Genomic DNA, 14,610 nt, shown 5'->3' on the forward strand with positions numbered 1-14,610 from the left:
GCTGCCCCCGAGGGCGGCTCCTTGGCCGCGGGACGCTGGGGAGCCCGGCGGCGGCCCGGACCTCCGAGATCGCGGGCCCTAGCAAAGGACTGACAGAGGACGGTCCGCGTAAGGGATCGGGCTTCCAGAGTACTCCGAGGACTTGCCCCGCCTCGAGTGCACACCTTATCTTCTTCGCCCAGTGGCACCGAGGGGTAGAATGAGCCAAAATGTTGAGCAAGACCGAGAACGCACTCACGGGCCACGCGTTGCAGCTGGACAATGTACATGTCCGAGATAGTTAACAATTCGAAGAACCAAACCAACAACTGAAAGGTCCCCCCCCCCCCAAAAAAAAAAGCAATAGAAACTTTGCTTGACTTATTTTTATATTTCAGAATACGATAGAAAAGAGGGAATAAAGGAAAATACCAAGTGTTGGCAAAATACTCCAAGTGACCTAGGAAATGTTGGGGTTCGGAGCTCATCGCTAGGAGAGAATTCTTGAGGGACGCCTGGATGGCTCAGTGGTTGAGCACCTGCCTTTGGCTCAGGGCCTGATCCCTGCATGGAGCCCGCTCCTCCCTCTGCCTGTGTCTCTGCCTCTCTCTGTGTCTCTCATGAATAAATAAATAAATAAAATCTTAAAAAAAAAAAAAAAAGAATTCTTGAGAAGTGTTCAGTGCAGAAAGATGCTTTTATTAAAGCTCTGGGACAGGACTCGGCAGAAAGAGCTGCTCTGGGGTCATGAGGAGTGGCAGATTATATATTTTCAAGTTGAGAGGGGATTAGGGATAGTTAAATCTCTAAGGAATTTTGGAAGCAAGGTTTCCAGGACCTGGAGGGGGCTAGTTATTGTTAGGAAAACGGCATTTATTACAGTCTAATAAAGCCTAAGTCATGAGCCCTTCAGATGTTTATCAGTGGGCCATATGCTTGGAGAATGATTGCTAACATATATCTTGGAGAGTAGAAATAAAGGAAGCCTTTCAAAGGAATTTTTAAGTGTTAAAGCAGACTTACAGGATCCTGGGGGGGGGTGTCTGGATAATTTTAAGCTAAGATTACCTTTTACCCTTAGCAAAGTATTAACTTCGAGGCAGCTGAGTTCCTAGACGAATGTCAATCTCCCTGTTTTAAGGATTTGTCAATGGGCTATAAGTAGTAAGGAAATTCAATTTCTCCTTGTGCCTTTGTTTCCCACATCACAAGGATGTGGAGTAACTGAATTCATCTACCTTGCTTCTGGAATGTAAACTAGGACAACTCCTTTAAAAAACAGTTTGGCTCTATTTCCTGAAGAAATACATCCTATGACCCAGAAAGCAGTTCCACCTTTACAAAGCCAGCCAGGAGACATGAGTATTTAATGGTGCACCAATAAACAGGCATATGATGTTCACAGCTGCACTTGTTTTAATAGCCCCCAAATGGAAAAACTCAAAAGACCATAAACAATAGAATAAATTAATAAATCTACAGTGTTCATATAATGGAATACTATGCAACAATGAGAAGAATGACCCACAGTGACCAACATGAAATGGCTTAACTTCAGAAATGTAAATTTGAGCATAGAAAGTAAGATGCAGGATGCCTAGGGCACTCAGTGGGTTGAGCAGCCAACTCATGATTTTGGCTCAGGTACTGATCTCAGGGTCCTGGGATCTGGCTCTGTGCTCAGCAGGGAGTCTGCTTGAGGATTCTCTCTCCCTCTCCCATCGCCTCTGTCCCCTGCATATAGGCACGAGCATGTGCATGCATGTGCTCTCTAAAATAAATCTTCAAAAAAAAATGGGAGGGTGCAAAAAGTGCATACTGAATAAGTCCATTTCAGCCAAAAACAGAAAAAATTATCTGCTAAAATTTAGGATAACGGTTACCTTGGCAGAAAAGGGATAGTGAAAAAAAAAAAGAAAAGGGATAGTGCCTGGGTGAGGAATTTCCAAGGTGTTAGTAAGGCTCTCTGTTGATCTTGGTGCTAGTTACACATGTGTGTTCATTTGTGAAAATTCACCAAACTGTACTCTCATGTACATTTTCTGTATATGAATTATATTTTACATACAGTAGTTTTTAGAATTAAAAATTTTGAATCTGTTTTATCTATAATTGCAATATATTTTTGTAAATGTAAACATAGTGATTGGGATGCCTGGGTGGCTCAGGGGTTGAGTGTCTGCCTTTGGCCCAGGGTGTGACCTTAGAGTCCTGGGATTGGGTTCCACGTTGGCCTCCCTGCATGGAGCTTGCTTCTCCCTCTGCCTACATCTCTGCCTCTCTCTTTCTGTGTCTCTGATGAATAAGTAAAATAAACATAGTGATTATTCACAAGAAATTTAATGTCAAGTAGCCAGTGGACTTATCTCTAGGATTTGGTTGGTAGTCTCTTCAACTTGAGTAATGTACTCCCTTTAAAAGAAAAGGAAACACCCAATTGAGAAATGGGCAAAGGATTTATATAGACGTTTCTCCAAAGAAGATGTACAAATGGCTAATAATTACACAAAAAGAGTCTAGATATCACTCATCATTAGTAAAATGCATATGAAAACCACAAGGAAATACTATTTCACACCCATTAGAATAGCTGTTATAAAACAAAACAAAATAAAAAACCCAAAATATCAAGTGTTGGCAAGAATGGTGAGAAATCGTAACCCCTGTTCCCTGCCAGTAGAAATGTAAAATGGCACAGTCATTATGGGAAACAGTATAGCAGTCCCTCACAAAATTAAAAATAGAATTACCATCTGATCCAGCAATTTCACCTCTGGGTATATACTCAAAAGATTTGAAAGCAAGGAAACAAACAGATATTTGTACAATTATGTCCACATCAACATTCTTTACAAAAAGTGGAAGCAACCAAAATGTGCATCAACAAATGATAAATGTGTTAGCTGGGTAAAGAATAGGCAGGAGAGGCGCCCTCGTGGCTCAGTTGGTTGAGTGTCTGCCTTCGGTTCAGGTTGTGATCCCAGGGTTCTAGCCTGATCAAGCCTGTTGGGCTCCCTGCTCAGCGAGGAGCCTCTTCCTCTTCCTCTACCTACCACTCCCCCTGCTTGTGCTCTCTCTCTTCTCTGTCTCTGTCAAATAAATGAATAAAATCTTAAAAAAAAAAAAGAATAGGCAGAAAAAGACTTTACGTAGAAGGAGAAACACGTACGGGGGTAATTTGGTGGGTTTGAGGAATCAAAAGGGAGGTAGTGTGCAAGAATAAGGTGGTAAGTGGTATAACATGAAGTAGTGAGGGACGCAGAGGCCAGATCATGAAGACCCTGTGGGTCAATATAGCAATTTGGATTATATTGCAAGTACATTGGGAAGCCTTTGAAGGGTTTTTAGAGCAGGGATAAGGAGATCTACTTGGAAGATTTCTCTCACTGCTGTCTAATGAATGAAAGCACAGAACAGATGAAACTAAGGGACCAGTGGAAGACTGGTCCAGAAGAGAGATCATGGAGGCTTAATGGAGGTGGTACAGAAAAAGTGGATGGATTTGTTTTTTTTTTTTAAAGATTTTATTTATTTTTTCATGAGAGAGAGAGAGAGAGAGGCAGAGACACAGGCAGAGGGAGAAGCAGGCTCCATGCAGGGAGCCCGATGCAGGACTCAGTTCCAGGACTCCAGGATCACGCCCTGGGCCAAAGGCAGGTGCTGAACCGCTGAGCCACCCAAGGATCCCCTGGATTTGTTTTTAGTTTTGGAGGTAGAATCCATAGGACTTGGCTATGAAACAGGAACAAGAGGGAATGTCAGGAATGATTCACAGGTTTTTTGAATGACCACCTGAGATTCTGACACCTAATTCCAATGTGTGGGGGGTTCCCCACCACCACCACCAAGCAATTCTCAGACACCAGCTGGGTGTCCCACAATTTAACTCAATTTTGACACTTACCATCTAGAGATAGCATAAGTTTCCTCAGGCTAAGGATTCAATCCTCCTAGACTGTCTTCCACCTTCAACCCACACACACATTTTAGAAGCTCAGGTTATCACCTGTGCGTCTGACCAATTCCTTATAGATTGGAGGCTCCAATGACCTCTTCCTTGGTTTTGATTAATTTGCTACAGTGGATCACAGAACTAAGAAACATTTTACTTAGTAGATTACCAGTTTATTCTGAAAGAATATAACTCAGGAACAGCCAGATGGAAGAGATGCATAGGGAAAGAGCATGGAGCTTCATGCCCTCTCCAGGTGTCTATTCTTCCCACATCGTCATTGGTTCATCTACCCAAAAGCTCTCTGGCCCAGTCCTCTTGGGTTTTTATGGAGGCTCATTACATAGGCATGATTGGTTAAACTATTGACCATTGGTGACTGAGTCAACCTCCAGGCTCTCTGCGTTCCCTCAGGGGATGATGCGAGTTCTTGGGGAGCAGGTGAGACTTGAAATTCCAACTTTCTGATCACATGGTTGGTTCTCCTGATAGGGAGCACCCCCCCCCCCCCTCTGGTGGCTAGCAAAATCCTGATTCTGCTGCTTTCAACATTTAGGAAATTTCTTGGGTTTTAGGAGTTCCATGCCAGGAACAGGGACAAGGACCAAACATACTTATAAATCACAATATCGAGGCAGTCCGGGTGGTTCAGCGGTTTAGCGTATGCCTTCAGCACAGGGCGTGATCCTGGAGACTCGGGATCGAGTCCCACATCAGGATCCCTGCATTGTGCCTGCTTCTCCCTCTGCCTGTGTCTCTGCCTCTCTCTCTCTCTCTCTCTCTCTCTCTCTCTGTGTCTCTCATGAATAAATAAATAAAATCTTTAAATATAAATAAATAAATAAATCGCAATATCACATCACCTTGCTAATAGTGGTCACTATGGTACTACTAATAATCCCTAGCAAGTGGGAGTCTGGGAATAGGTCAGTTCTTTCTAGATTTCCATTTTTGGTTTGTCATCAATTATTCTTGTCTCATACAGACTGGTATTTACCATCACATACATTTCTGGGATTAGGGTGCTTATCAATCATTAGAACATAAAAAAATCTTTTTTTTTTCCTTCACTGCCAGGTCATTCTCATGTATAAATTTGCTTTTGTTGAAATACTGTGCCAAGAGATGTCCCCTCTGAAAGCGCTGTACTATCTGGGCAACTTTCCAATTTTTGAGGACCTCACTGATGGTACATGGTGTATCTGTGTGATACTCTTCCTAGTACAGCTATTGGATCATTTGTGTAGACATCCTTTCAATGATCTGGCAGTGTGTTTCTAAGAGCTTATTCACAATCAGCATTTTGTTATCCACTCTTTGATTTAAATTCTTGTTTGTTCGTTTGTTGTTTTGTAAAGGTTTTATTTGACAGAGAAAGAATCAGAGAGCACAAAGCAGGGGGAGCCGCAGGCAGAGGGAGAGGGAGAAGCCAACTCCCTGCTGAGCATGGAGCCTGATGCAGGGCTCGATCCCAGGACTCTGGATCATGACCTGAGCCGAAAGCAGATGCTTAGTTGACTGAGCCACTCAGGCAGGAGACGCTTTGGTTTAAATTCTTAAAATAAGAAGGGAAATAAATGGTTAACTCTATTTTTAGAAGCGAATGAAGTGGATATTCTATTACAGTTTCAGCTTGTAATTTCCACATCACATAGATAGTATACATTCAGAAACCATACCTACTCATAGTTTAGGTTTGGAGGTTTGATTCTTCCCAGAAACATTTTCTTCATTGAGAGCCATAGGGGAGGGTGCCTGGATGGCTCAGTCAGTTAAGCATCTGCCTTCGGCTCAGGTCATGATCCAGGGTGCTACGATCAAGTTCCACATTAGGCTCCCTGCTCAGCAGGGAGTCTGCTTCTCCCTCTGCCCCTCTTCCCTGCTTATGATCTCTTTCTCTCTCATGCTCTCTCTCTCAAATAAATAAACAAACAAATAAATAAAGCCTTAAAAACAACAAAAATCGAGAGAACCATTGGGGATAGGCTTCCTTGCTACTTCTCTCTGTTCTACTGGAAAGAATTCTTCTAGCTCCCTTCTCACAGATTTGGTGGTTTCTCTGTCTTGTCTTTCTTTATGTGAACATCTCATTTTCAGCTCCCTCTTTCCTCTAGACTACGACATATGTTTAGTTCCTTGGAGGCATTACAGCCTCTGTTCTGAGCCTCACATGTAGCACTTTCCTAGATTGCCAAGGGTGCTGGGAATTCTTTCTTTTGATTTACACTATGGGTTTTTTGGGTTTTGTTTGTGTGTTTTTGTGTGTGTGTGTGTGTTTTGTTTTGTGACAGACATAGTGAGAGTAGGAGCGAGGGGAAGGAGAAGCAGCACCCCCAGCTGAGCAGGGAGCCAGACACAGGGCTCGATCCCAGGACCCTGGATCATGATCTGAGCTGAAGGCAGACACTTAACTGACTGAGTCACCCAGGCACCACCTTGTTCATTTATTTTTGCTGTTGTTAGAGTTTATCCAACTATATATACTTACCTGTGCTTATCAAGTCTCTTTCTCAATAGATGATAGATAGATAGATAGATAGATAGATAGATAGATAGCAGGAGGATTAATATCAACTCAGTTAACTTTAGTACAGAACAAGAAGTTTCATTTTATTTTACTATGTTTTTTTTTTGTTTTGTTTTACTATGTTTTTTTTTTAAAGATTTTATTTATTTGACAGAGAGAGAGAGTGTGTGCGCACATGAGCAGGGGCAAGTGGGAGAAGCAGGCTCCCTGCTGAGCAGAGAGCCCACTTGAGCCTCCATCCCAGGATCCTGGCATCACAACCTGAGCTGAAGGCAGATGCTTAATCCACTGAGCCACCAAGGTAGCCCTATTTGATTTTCTATATCAAAGTAATTCTGGTTTGAGCCCTCATTTGCTAGGGTTATAAGATGCCCAGTGTGAGGTTTTTAAAATTTTATATTAATTTACTTCTTTTAAAAGATTTTATTTTTCAAAAATCTCTACACTCAATGTGGGGCTTACACTCACAACCCTGAGATCAACAGTTAGATGCTCTTCTGACGGAGCCAGCTGGACACCCCCCAACATCAGTCTTTAAGTAGGAGTTGCCTACTACATTTGCATTTCTACAATTGCATAAGAGCTGCCAGATGCTTGCACAGTTGGGAAAACTTGGGGAAAGACCGCTGGTACTAGGTCAATCATAATCATCAGTGACCTGGGGATCCCTGGGTGGCTCAGTGGTTTAGTGCCTGCCTTTGGCCCAGGGCCTGATCCTGGAGTCCTGGGATCAATTCCCGTGTCAGGCTCCCGGCATGGAGCCTGCTTCTCCCTCTGCCTATGTCTCTTCCTCTCTGTGTCTCGTGAATAAATAAATAAAATCTTAAAAAAAAAAAAAAAAGTCCTACTATATATCTCCTTGTAAATCTGGGCACAGATCACTGCAACTTGGGAACCTACTATTTCCATAAGCCTTTTCAATCTAAGGACCCACCTCTTGGTGAAAATGGTGAAGACATTTGAAAATGTGGTTATCTTAATGACTTGAGGATGCTATTGTTATTTAGTGCCTAGAAACCAGGAATACCGGAGAAAGCTTGCACCGAAACGCCACTTGACTTCTCTTTGGAAAGCACGGTCTATTCTGTTCATCTCTGGGATGATTTAGTTTAGTCCCCTTTGAAGGAACTAAATGTAAATTTTTGTTTGCTTCAGGGCACCTGGCTGGCTGGCTGGCTGGCTGAGTTGGTAAAACACGCAACTCTTGATCTCGGGGTCTTGAGCTCAAGCACCACATTGGGTGTAGAGCTCACTTAAAAACAGGAATTTATTTCTCACAGTTCTGGAGGTTGGAAGTCCAACACTAAGATCCTAGCTGATTTGGTTCCTCTTAAGAGCCCTCTGCCTGGCTTGCAGATAGTCACCTTCTCACTGTGTTCTGGTCTCTCTTCTTTTTTTCTTTCCTTTCCTCCCCCCCCTTTTCTTTTTCTTATAGGGACATTAATACTATCATGGGAGACTAATTGTCATGACCTCATCCAAATCTAATAACCTCACTAAAGCCCCACTTCCAAATACCATCACACTGGAGGGTGGGGGTGGGGGTGAGGGTGGTCAGGGCTTTTACATATTAATTGGAGAGAGGGAATCACAAACATTTATTCTATATTACTAGGTGTAAGGAGCTCAGACACATAAATACTGTGTCAGGTTTCCTTTCATGTAGAGGGAGGAGAAATATATTACTTTTTTTTTTTTTTAACTTTAAAAGATTCTTTATTTCCTGGGGCACCTGGCTGGTTCAGTAGAGCATGTGACTCTTGATCTCAGGGTTGTGAGTTCAAGCCCCACACTGGGCATAGAGCTTACTTAAAAAAATAAAGTTAAATTAAAGATTATTTATTTCCTAATTCAGAGGCTTAAATGTACCTTTTAGGTCCTTTTATTTATTTTTAAGTTTTATTTTTATTTAGGTAATCTCTACATGAATTGTGGGGCTGGAATTCACAACCTCGAGATCAAGGGTTGCATGCTCCTCCAACTGAACCAGTCAAGTGTCCCAGATCCTTTTATACTTTGCTCCTCTTTATTTGATTTTTTAAGATTTATTTATAGTTTTTTAAAATTTTAGCTTTACTGAGATATAATGAACGTATAACATTGTTTAAATGTAGACATACAAGGTGTTGATTTGATATACTTACATACTGCATAAGATTATTACCATCATAGAGTCAAATAACAGTTCTATCATATCACATAATTACCATTTCTTTTTTGTGGTAAGAACATTTAAGATTTACCATCTTAGCAACTTTCAAATAAGTAATGCAGTATTATTCATTATAATTACCATACAACATACTAGATCCCCAGAACTTATTCATCTTAGAACTGAAAGTTGTACCCTTGATCAACATCTTTCCATTAACAAAGTTTAACAGGTTAATACTACTTAATGTGAATAAAGCTATGAGTGAACAGATATATAGTTATCCCCTGCTTTTCACAGGTTCTCATTATGCCACCTTGCTTATACAGAAGACCTACATTAGTACATGTTTTCACTAACCAAAGAAAATCCAAAGAAGATTTTCACTTTCACACACACACACAAAAGGCAAAAAGCAAAAATAGTGTTTAGCATTTGTTTTGCAGAGAGCATACACAGGGAGCAATGAGAATGGCTCCACCACACTCTTTCCTTGAGAATCACATCCAGCATGTCAGTAACCTGCCATAGGCATGAGCTGTGTCTGTAAGCATCTGTGCTCTGCCTCAATTTATTTTGTGCATCTGTCGGCAGGATGTGTGCTGAAATATCAGAAAAGACTACAAGAAGTTATTTTGGGGGAGGGGGTCTGGGAATGATAAAAAGTTTTTCCCGTATAAATTAATGGTAATAAAAAAATAATAAATTAATGGTAATTGCTTCTTTGCTTTATGCCATTTTTGCTTAAGAAAGTTTCATTGGACTGCTCTACTTACAGGAGTGGGGGAAGCCTGATATATTGTTGGAAGAGAAATGAAATCAGTACGATTAGAAAACAATCTGGCAAAATATATCAAAATGGCAAACTTATATTTCCCGGTGTAAAAATTTCATTTACACTATATTCTGTAATTATTCTGTATATTAGTTCTTAATATTACAGGTACAATGAGCTCAATTATCTCAGATTTTAAGGTCAAATGGATATAGAGTCTGTGGCCCAAGCAAAGTATTATACGTTTTTCTATCCCAAGTTACAGTTGGTTCCTTCTAAAGGCTAAACGTTGGCATTATCAGGCCTTTAGAGACTCAGAACTTCTATTAAAAAATGATAGTCTGTCTTGAATTTCCCCCTAAAATATTTTTCTTTCATGAGACATTATTAAAATGAGACAGAAAGAATGCGGGACTAAACAAGTTTTGTTGCACTGATGATGAATTGATGATGATTACAGAGACATGTCCAGGTGGTTTTAGGTTGTTTCAGGGAAACATGCTGGGTCCAGATTCTACTCCTCAGATTTGTATGTTTGAGAATTAAAATTTACCAGTTCACTCAAGCGATGATAGGGACTGGGAAACTACCCATCTTCCAAGGGGCTTATATACATAAGGTAGAATGCTAGTTTCATAACTCACAGTAGGATATATATACCAAGGATGATAATCAGACCTGAAGCTTTCTTTACAAAACACCATCTCTTGTTTAGAAATAGAGGAAGCCTCCATCTTATCCCCACCCACACCTTTCTCATTTTTCTTTCCTGATTTTTTTCTTTCTTGTGGCTATGTACTTAGAAGATCAATTTGTAAGTCAGAAGGCTGCTCAATAAGCACAAAATTAAAGCAAATAGAACTAGATGATTTGGAAGGAATTTCTAGCAAACTGAAGACAATCTGTGAATTGATCTTCCATATTTTATAGGAATTTCTTTTTAAAACGCTGGACTATGAGTCAATAATCAGAACATTCTTTCTCTTTCCAGTGAAAGCGAAATATAGGCACAGATACACAGTTGACCCTGACCTGCATGGGCCATGGGTCCACTTGTATTTATATATATATATTTTTGATAAATACAGTACTGTAAATGTAGTTTCTCTTATGATTTTCTTTTATTTTTAAAAATATTTTATTTATTCATTCATGAGACACAGAGAGAGAGGCAAGAGACAGAGGCAGAGGTAAGGAAAAGCAGGCTCCATGTAAGGAGCCTGATGTGGGACTCGACCCCCAGACTCCGGGATCATGCTGTGACCCAAAGGCAGATGCTCAACTACTGAGCCACACAGGCGTACCTCTTATGATTTTCTTAATAGCAGCCAGGCACCCCTCTGGCTTATACTTTAACTCAGGCAAAAGACCCAAGAGGTGAAGCATACTGTGATGGGAACCAAGCAATCCCTTGAGTAGTAAGTGCTGCCCTGATGCCAGCAAGACCCCTCATGATTGACCCCAAGACAATGGTCAACCTGACCTTTACTGCCCACCTGTATGTACTCATTGACCTTTGTCCCACATTTTCCTTATATAAAAATAGAAATATTTTCAGAACTTTGAAGACAGTTCTTGGAACACTAGTCCTCTGTCTTCCCAGTGTTGTCTCACTGAAATCAATCCCTCTCTTATTTCACCACCATTCGTCTCTCTACCTTTGGATTTTGTCAGTGGTGGCTAAACGTGGTCTGTTTGGAAGCCAGGAGCCAGGTGCTCCTGCACTCCTGCATCTAGTTACACCAGATTGACCCAGGCTCAACTGTAGTTAAATAAAACCAGGCTAAATGATTTCCCTTTGTCTGCCCAATATTGATAGCACATATGTACTTTTCAAAATAAAGTAAAACACTACTAGAAAGAGGGTGAACATTTTTCTTCATCGTGGAATGAAGTTAGGCAATGTGTTCCATGAATGGGAGGTTTACGCAAAACATTCTAAAAGCAAAAGGAGCCATAAGACTGAAGAAAAAAGACTGACAAGTCTAGCTTGACAAGAAATGGTTTATTAAGGAGACTTGAGGAAAGAAGCGCATCTTTGGTGGCAGCAAGACAAGTAGATCTCTGCAACTCCACCTCCTGTAGGACATGTTTATATAGTCTAGGGGCTGAGGAGTATATGCTGGGGGACCAGCTGGGGACCCAGGGCGACCACCCAGGAGAAGAATGTTAGGAATAGGTGTGTGTCATATCTCCAGAGCAGATCCAAGACATTTTGTCCTGACAGTGTAGTTAAGGGTGTGGTTAATAAAAGGAAAGAATAGTCGGGTGGTGGTGGTGGTGGGGATTGATATACCCAAAGAAGATTCTGGTCACAGAATGCAAAGCTTAGGAAGAACTCCCAGTAATGTACTCCACTGTGCCTATGACTTTCAAGGACTGGGATCTTTTCTGAAGACCTTAGAATGAAGAATTGGTCTCAGGACCTAATGTTTAACTTAAAGCAAATATGACTTTAACATAAAATATTATTAACCGTCAGCATCTTTTTCCAAACGTTTGAAATCGTTGCCAGTAACTTGCTGAACTGATCCTATTACTATATCAATAGAGTACCTGTTTATCTGAAAATAAAATGACTGGCAAGGCGAAAATTTGTCCCATGCTGTGCAGTGATCTAATTAACAGGTAGGTTTATTCAGTCTTTTTTTTTTTTTTAAGATTCTATTTATTTATTCATGAGAGATACACAGAGAGAGGCAGAGACACAGGCAGAGGGAGAAGCAGGCTCCATGCAGGGAGCCCGACATGGGACTAGATCCCAGGACTCCAGCCCAAGATGACACCCTGAACTGAAGGCAGATGCCCAACCACTGAGCCACCCAGGCATCTCGATTTATGCAGTCTTAACTGTTACAAATGTGTACTATTGTAACACTTTAGGTTTTCACCCTAAAATACATAAGTCTATTGTACAAGTGAATTTATTTGGTAATAAAAAATATTTAAAACCACAGTGGACTCTGAAGTGTCTAATCACCTAACTCCTAGGTAATTGTATGATTCGACTGTAATAATTACTATTTGATACTCTTTTCTTCTGTCCCTTGAAATATCTATGATAGGATGTTGGTAAATGGTTCTTTAAAAATAAAAAAAACTCTAGGGGGCACATGGGTGGCTCAATTGGTTGAGTGTCCAACTCTTGGTTTCACTTGGGTCATGATCTCAGGGGTTGTGAGATTGAGCCTCATGCCAGGCTCAGCGGAGTCATCTTGAGTGAGATTCTCTGTCTCTTTGCCTCCCCTTGCGTATGCGTATGCACACTCTCTCTCTAAAAAAAAGCAAAAAAAAAAAAAAAAAAAAAAAACCTTTGGATTAAAAGGAAAACTGAACTTCTGTATTTTTGTTACTACTAAATTTTGTTCTACTACTAACTGAATGGAAAACCACCTATTTGGGTTGCAATTATGCCCTCAAGCTTAATTTAAAATATTCTACTTAATAAAAAGTTCATTAAAGATGAATTTCTGGGACGCCTGGGTGGCTCAGCGGTTGAGCATCTGCCTGTGGCTCAGGGCGTGATCCTGCAGTCCCGGAATCAAATCCCACATCAGGCTTCCTGCATGGAGCCTGCTTCTCCCTCTGCCTTGCCTCTCTCTCTCTAATTTCCTGAATAAATAAAATATATTTTTTTAAAAAGATGAATTTCGATAATCAAAAAATAAATGTATTTAAAAACTAGAATTTTGTGACATGTATCAGCAATGCAGAACAAAGTAGTAAAAGGTATAATGTAACTTCTTTAAAATTTGAAACATCTTAAAAATATTTTATGTTTCATGGGGTGCCTGGTTGGCTCAGTTGGTTAAGTCTCTGCCTCTGGATTGAATCCTAGGGTCGATCCACTACTCCCTCCCCCTCTGCCCTTCTCCCTTGCTTGTGCTCTCACTTGCTCACTCAAATAAATAAAATCTTTATAAAAAATATATCATGTTTTAGATACTATGCCAATATTTAGCATACTGGCTTTGATGGTGGATATTTAGTAGCACCATGCTTTAAATAATTTTGTCTAAGAAATGAAGTTTCTTTTTTAATTCTTTCTGTATTTTTGTATGTAGGCTCCACAGCAGTGTGGACCTCAATTCGAGGCTTGAACTCACAACCCTGAGCTCAAGACCAGAGCTGAGACCAGGAGTTGGATATTTAACCAGTGGAGTCATCCAGACACCTATCAGTCTATTGTAAAGAAAAGTCGTTCCAGAACCAAGATGGCGGCTCCTGTGGATCTGGAGTTGAAGAAGGCCTTCACAGAACTTCAAGCCAAAGTTATTGACACTCAACAGAAGGTGAAGCTTGCAGACATACAGATTGAACAGCTAAACAGAACGAAAAAGCACGCACATCTTACAGAAACAGAGATTATGACTTTGGTAGATGAGACTAACATGTATGAAGGTGTAGGAAGAATGTTTATTCTTCAGTCCAAGGAGGTAATTCACAGTCAGCTGTTAGAGAAACAGAAAATAGCAGAACAAAAAATTAAAGAACTAGAACAGAAAAAATCCTACCTGGAGTGGAGTGTGAAGGAAGCTGAGGACAACATCCGGGAGATGCTGATGGCATGAAGGGCACAATAGGAAATCTCCAGCGGAAGCTTCCTGCCCCCTCCCATTCCTGGCAAGGGCAGGTGGGGGGCCCACGTGGAGAAACTTCTCTTCTGCCCGGGTGGACTTTTTATTTGGATGATCTCATAACCCTGTGTTTTCTACTTCACCATGATACCCTTTCAGACCCCAGTTCTGTATTTTTTATCCTGGCTCTGTCTGCCACCCCTGTCCAGAACACTTTTCTCCCTGGGGGTGAGTCACAAACTCCCAGGAGAGGGAGATGGGAACCATACAGATAGGGGAGCTCTGCCCAAGCCTATGAACTAGTTATGCTCCTTAGACCAATAAAAGGCATGTGTTCCCCCCCCCCCAAAAAAAGTCGTTCCATTTTGAGGTTTTTGTGTCCCACCCCCAAATAATAAATTTACTTTGCCCTGTACAAAATAATAGATTTTTTAAAAAAGATTTATTCATTTACTCATTTATGATAGGCATAGAGAGAGAGAGGCAGAGACATAGGCAGAGGGAGAAGCAGGCTCCATGCCGGAAGCCCGACGCGGGACCTGATCCCGGGACTCCAGGATTGCGCCCCGGGCCAAACGCAGGCGCTAAACCGCTGAGCCATCCAGGGATCCCCATAATTGTAGAATTAAAAAAATTTTTTTTGTAAAG

General features: G+C 41.1%; 1 protein-coding gene across 3 annotated transcripts; it reads left to right on the plus strand.

Moving 5' to 3' along the window:
- The first annotated feature begins 150 nt into the window (after window positions 1-150).
- LOC121496248 (prefoldin subunit 1-like) lies at window positions 151-14,303 on the plus strand. Of its 3 annotated transcripts, none has more exons than XM_041764655.1 (2): window positions 151-263; window positions 13,450-14,303. In XM_041764655.1, the coding sequence occupies exon 2, from the start codon at window positions 13,600-13,602 to the stop codon at window positions 13,954-13,956; it is 357 nt and encodes a 118-aa protein (XP_041620589.1). In that variant the 5' UTR covers window positions 151-263; window positions 13,450-13,599; the 3' UTR covers window positions 13,957-14,303. The 3 variants fall into 3 exon arrangements, with proteins under 3 accessions (XP_041620589.1, XP_041620568.1, XP_041620578.1); XM_041764634.1 differs by having other exon boundaries at window positions 218-315; XM_041764644.1 differs by lacking the exon at window positions 151-263 and adding an exon at window positions 6,704-6,759.
- Window positions 14,304-14,610: the final 307 nt, after the last annotated feature.

Source organism: Vulpes lagopus, chromosome 1 (assembly GCF_018345385.1).
Source record: "Vulpes lagopus strain Blue_001 chromosome 1, ASM1834538v1, whole genome shotgun sequence".
Lineage (NCBI taxonomy): Eukaryota > Metazoa > Chordata > Mammalia > Carnivora > Canidae > Vulpes > Vulpes lagopus.

Excerpts from the sequence above, each read along its gene's own strand:
- LOC121496248 (XM_041764655.1), top strand. The coding sequence starts at position 13,600 with ATGGCGGCTCCTGTGGATCTGGAGTTGAAGAAGGCCTTCACAGAACTT.